Source organism: Pleurodeles waltl, chromosome 8 (genome assembly GCF_031143425.1).
Source record: "Pleurodeles waltl isolate 20211129_DDA chromosome 8, aPleWal1.hap1.20221129, whole genome shotgun sequence".
Taxonomy (NCBI): Eukaryota; Metazoa; Chordata; class Amphibia; order Caudata; family Salamandridae; genus Pleurodeles; species Pleurodeles waltl.
The window spans coordinates 363177135-363183134 of NC_090447.1; the positions used below are offsets into that span (position 1 = coordinate 363177135).

The following is a 6000-nucleotide window of genomic DNA, read 5'->3' on the forward strand; positions in this document are numbered from 1 at the left end:
AGAGACCAGTGAGTGCAGAGAAATGCCTACTTTCTGAAAGTGGCATTTCTAAAATAGTAATGTTAAATCCAACTTACCCAGTAAGCAGGATTTCTCACTACCATTTCAGCCAAACCATACATGACATGCTACTTCTTTCAGATCAGAAATTACCACTTAAAAGTATATAAGGGAATTTTCAAAGCTGGCCTTTGAGAGGGTCAGGCTTCACAATAGTGAAAAATGACTTTAGAAGTTTTTCACAACCAGGACATGTAAAACTTGCACGTTCATGTCCTGCCTTTTACCTACATAGCACCCTGCCCTATGGGCTACTTAAGGCCTAAATTAAGGGTGACATGTGTAATAAAAGGGGAGTTTAAGGCTTGGCAAGCAGTTTTAAATACACAAAAAGATGATGGACGGAGTGCTGAAACTTTTCAAACACTCACCCCCAGTCACAGATCTGGGTTTAACCCATCGTTCTTTTGCTCACCATGCCACCCCAGTTTGGACCCAGGCATATGCAAATCAGTCCTGACCCTGTTCCGCATGGGAACAGTCCAGCCCTAACTGCCAGGCCAGGTCCTCCCTGGACTGGAAACAAGCATGAATTGGTACAAGGGACTCTGGTTAGCAGTTTTTCACCTGTAGCAAACAGGGAGTCCCTCCTCAAACCAGTTGAAGCCAGGCAAAGTCCTTCTTGTGGTGAAGCCCAAGTGTGCAGCTGGTGCAGTCCTCCATAGTGCCTTGTCCAGGTGCAGGACAAGGTCCACCAGTGCAGTCCTTCTTCTCCTGTGGTTCTTCCTTGTTGGAATCTGGGCGGGATCTGAGGTGTGGGTGGGAGTCAGCCAGTTTTATCCTTGCTCCTTTGTGAAAAACAGGGGGGTCCTGGTTCTCCAATCAGGTGCAGGGTCCTTCTCCCTGTGATGACCACTTCCTGGGAAGTGTGGCAAAAATCAATCCCAGGAAACAACATTCCTCAAAAATCTATCATGGCTGAAACTGATTTTTTAGAGGTTACATCTGGCTGAGCCCACCCACTGGTGTGGCTAAAAATCTGAAACACACCCTTCTCCTGCCCTCTCCTAATCTAATCAAGAGGGCACCTAAATTGGGTTGCAGGATGTGAGGGAGGAGATGGGCTACTCCAAATGTTTTTCTCTGCCTTTGAAGACCAGTTTGGCACCCTTCCTGCTTCTCCATCTGCTGAGGGAAGATCTCCTCCCCCAGGCACATCTCTTTGTGTTTAGCCCAGGCTACTTCACACCTCATCAAGGTGCCTGGCCAGGCTGCCATAGGCTGGCCAATCAGATCTAGGCACTACAGGACTGAAGTTGGCAACTTTTTGGGTAAAGTTTAAAACTCTTTACCTGAACACGTTATATTAAATCCAACAATTGTAAGTTGTGTGATTTATGGTAACAATTAATTTTATTCCGAACTTGATGTATCTGACACTTAAAGGGACTTTATAAATTAAAATAAAGTCTCCCCATTCTAGCCTATGAAGGCCATTCACAACAATGAGGGAAAACACATTTGGCTGTTTTACCTCACCAGGGCTTATAAAACTATTGTTATAAGGTTCCTGCTTATAGTTACATGGCACCCAGCTCTACAGGCACATAGGGCACAACTCTGGGGTGACTTATATTTAAAAATCAGGTAGTTTAAGACTTTGGAAGTACTTTTAATTCCAAAGTCGAATTTGCATATATCTTTATCTTAAAAGCAGACAGCAAGGCATGCCTGCCTCTAAAATGACACTGGGCACCTCAGCAGTGAGTGTACTACCTATACTGGGGTCCCTAAGCCTACATGCCCTACCACATACTAGGGACTTATAGGTAGGTTGAATTAGCCAATTATAATTAACCTAATTTGCATACTGATTTTACACAGAGCACAGGCCCTGGGACTGATTAGCAGTACCCAGGGCACCATCGGAGTCAGGAAAACACCAGCAAAAAGTGAAAAATGGGGGAAAAAAGTCAGGGGGCTCTGCAATAAGCCCTATTTTCTCACAGTTACCATGTTTAGGGGAGAGGACACAGGCCCTTAGCACTGGACAGCAGTGGTGGAGTGTGCAGAGTCCTAAAACCAACAAAAATGAGATTAGAAAAAGGAGGAAGGCAGGCAAAAGTTGGGGCAAGACCACCCTGAGGCTGTCAGGTCTAACAGCTACCATGCTACTCATCCCAAAACTTAAGTAGTACAATTGCATTACTACATCCCATCCCACTGACTACCCAATAGACCTACATCACATTCATGACCTGCTGCATCACATACAGAAGTATTCAAAAATGTGTAACCGGTCTTGGGTTGTTTGCGTTTCGGTTGATGAAGGACGTGGTTTGGCAGTTTGGGTTGGACTATTCCTATTGGAGCACTTTCAAGACTGATTTGGCTGGGTCCAATCTGAGGTGGTATTGTGGGTAAAACAACAATGGACTTGGATGTAGCCCCAGGCATTAATCAGAGGCTGAGATTAATTCAAGCATTCCACCCATCAATATTTTGTATACTTCAGTCCAATGCTATTTGTGCAACAGATATACCCAGACATGGGTCCTGTGTTCACTTTGAAATTAGAACCAAGCTGCACCCAACTGACAAACCCTAACTAGGGTGAAACTGCTCTTGGATTACTTGTGTTCCGGTTCAGAGAGGAGCTAGCTTGGCAGTTTGGGCTGATCTGTTCTCATTGGAGCAGGATCAAGACTAATTTGCATTTGGAAGGGTCTAATTTAACATGGCATTCGGGGCAAAAGAACAATGGACTGGGATGCAGCCCGAGTAAATACCAGTGACTGAGATTTATTGAAAAATCCCATCCATCACTTTTGTGTACACTGCTTTACATACAGGGCAGTAACACTCAAAATATTACTGTACTTGGCAGGAAAAAACAGTTTCAGCAAGCCAGTAGAATGTACAAGCCATCTCATGACCAAAAGGTATAAAAAGAAACCAAAAACAAGTCTAGACTTCTGTAGCTATCCAATCCACCAAGCAAGAGCATTGAAAAACATGCAGCTACAGTTCAGGCTTGGCTACAGGCAACTTTAGTTGTCTATTGGAGACCTATTTTTCAATACATTACACATTATTAATTATGAGAGGGTGCTTTGGTCAGTCCCTTGCTTGTGATTGTATGTCTTTAAGGTCTACCCCTCTTCTCTACTCCTGAATTGATGGTTTTCCACCTTTTTATTGTGTATGACCCAAGTAGGCGAATTTCGATGTAAGGCTGTCTTAGGCCACAAATGAAACCCTAAGGGTAGTGTTGGTTTGGCTATAAAAAGGGAAGTCGACTAAATGAAGCCCTTCTTAATGATTCTTCACCATTTGCTTAAAGGCCAACTCCAAGAATCTTCTAAAGCATGTGAAAACACCAAACAAAACACTACTCGCTGTTAGTAAATTAAAACTTGCATCAAATCAGGTGTGGAATAGACAGAGACTGCGCATCAACAAGAGGGATGTGGCACAGATTCACATTTTGCTTTCACATCATCTTTCTCCTGCAACAACTTCTGCAACTTCTTCATTTCCTGGTTATAAAATGGCTGAGCATAGTATTGCGGCATCACCATTTTTTTTTACTAACCGTCTATTTGAAAGAAGCCAAATTACAGTGCCTAGCTGACTTTTCTAAGGGGAAAAACAGGTTACTCTTAAAATTGACTACTGAAAATAGCCAATGAAATTTTAATGATTTTAACCCCTCTCGTTTTTCTTTTAATCAGTGATTACTTTATATTTTGTTTCTTGTGAAAGCCTAAATTATATTAAATGCATTGATACATAAATGTAGCAAGTTTGTGAAAAATACCAGTTTTTAAAAAGTAAAGGAACTCATAAAAAGGTGAAATGTAACTAATATTTGGAGGAGAACAAAGTCTCATCAAGAGTGAAGATAGATTCTCTTCCTGATCTTTTCTCACCGTGAGGTGAAAATAACTTCTTGTGATTGTATTTACACCCCCTCCATTTTATTGGTTCCATAGTTTTCATCTTGCTTATTACACAACAACTAGTTTGTGGGTGATTCTGAGGGTGGGACGTAGGGGCTACTTTCACTAAAGAAATGCCACTTTATTATCCTGCCCAAGCCTTTAGTGTAGAATTCATAACCAGCATATTTTGGAAAAGTTGTAAAGTCAGGGTTAAACCTCATGTCTCCTAATCCCATGGCTAAACCTTTCTCACTGCACCACGTCTTGTGGTGGAGATTGGGTGTTTGTAAATGCCCACCAGAATGAATTACACACCTTGTAGGGTGGGGCTTTGTCAATTATTTTTTTGTGCACATGCTACCTTAACAGAACCTGTTTCTTAGCACTCATTATGTTTACAGATCAAAAATAAAAGGCATAAGGAGATTGTGAGCCTAAAATTATTTTTTCATTCCCGTTCATCAAATTATTTAATTTGTTCATTTGACTTGCAAAAGGTAGCAATGGCAAGCAGAGATGGCTTACCCCAGAGTGTGGTAGAGGAATAGCAAATCTGATACATCACAACACAGTATTGTCAAATCACTCTTTAAGAGACTTGGAGGCAGATTTAAGAGCTCCTAAAGCCTCCTTGAGCCACATTAGTGTCATTTTTTTAGTGCTAATGTGCCCCGAGGCCAAAATCGCCACGCCAAATTTACAAAGTAGCGCAATGCATGCATTGTCCCACTTTGTAACCCTTTGCACTACATTATTCATGCACCAGGCATAATGTATGCAAAGGGGATGCTCCCCCATTAGGGCGGCTGAAAAAATGGTGCACATAAATCTAAGTGATTTCTTTGCGTCATTTTTTCAGCACTTTTAACGCCTGCTAAGGGCAGGCCTTAAAAGGAGGCACACCATTGTTTACAATGGGCCTCAATGGGCTTTGTAGGATTAGCATCAACATTTTTAACGCTAATCCTGCAAAGCTCTGAAATAGCGTCAAAGATTTTGATGCTAGTTCCCTTACTACCTCTTAATTTAGAGGGAAATGTGGAATGAAATCTTCAGAATAACTCTATCACTCACACTCCATTCCGTGTAGATGCTTTGCCCCCCTTACGCAAACCGTACACCCCTCACCCTGGACCCCACGGTCCTGGCACTAACGCAGCCATCGTTCACAAAACAAAACATGCTCTTTGGCCCATGAGGAAATGTTTGTGATTACCCATGTTTCAGATCATTGCAAATTGCGTATTCACATGTTTTCAACCGGCATCGAACGCACACACTTTCACTTTTTTATACATTCTCTTGTGTGTTAAAATGAATTACGTGTTGAGACCTTTGTTATTTAGGCTGCCTTTCGATACAGGACATCCACTCCGCTGTGCAACATTTCACCTGCGCTCCGTTTTACTATTTCTGTCTGTCTCTGAACTGTTTTTAGAGGCACATAAACATGAATATTCATTGCATCGCAAGCACTGCTGCGCCACTTTTACACAAACGTGAAACAATCCATTAAAAACGTTGACCATTGTTACCCTGCCACGCCATTTCCACCATTTCCCTCACACGTTCGAACTCTGGCAACAGTTGCAGCAAAATATCTTCAACACATCAACCACAGTTGAGATGGCACTAGGCATGAGAGGTGGTACGAATGTAATTAAAAGTGAAAGGCTTGTGTACTCACAATGACAACGATGGAGAGCCCCTCGTTCACGATCCAGTTGCTCATGTCTGCTGTCACCGTCTCCCTGCACTGCACGGGTCCTTTCTCTCTGCAGCTGGAGTTGTATCAGACTCGCGAGGAAGTGAAAATGGGTCCCCTGCTGCAGCAGATTTCCCCTTTTCCTGATCACGAAACTATCATTGCAGTTGGCCAATCATAATGTTGCAATGCTGTTTTGTACGCAATTCTTAGAGGGAATTTTCACGTGGCTTTTAATGGTTTTCTGAAACCGGGGTATCGTGTATCATTGCACCAAAGTACCACGCGCCCTTCGTGGCAGCATGTCTGTGAAGGGACTATAGCACCCCCAAATGTACAGAAAATTGGCAA

At 42.6% G+C, this 6000-nt stretch overlaps 1 protein-coding gene across 1 annotated transcript in view; it reads right to left on the reverse strand.

Annotated features, from left to right (window-relative positions):
• CYBB (cytochrome b-245 beta chain) overlaps positions 1-5774 on the reverse strand; it is a 166074-nt gene extending 160300 nt beyond the window's left edge. The window contains exon 1 of the mRNA XM_069204244.1: positions 5632-5774. Coding sequence (XP_069060345.1) covers positions 5632-5676 — 45 coding nt within the window. The 5' untranslated portion in view covers positions 5677-5774. The remainder of the gene's footprint in view (positions 1-5631) is intronic.
• Between the last annotated feature and the right edge of the window lie 226 nt (positions 5775-6000).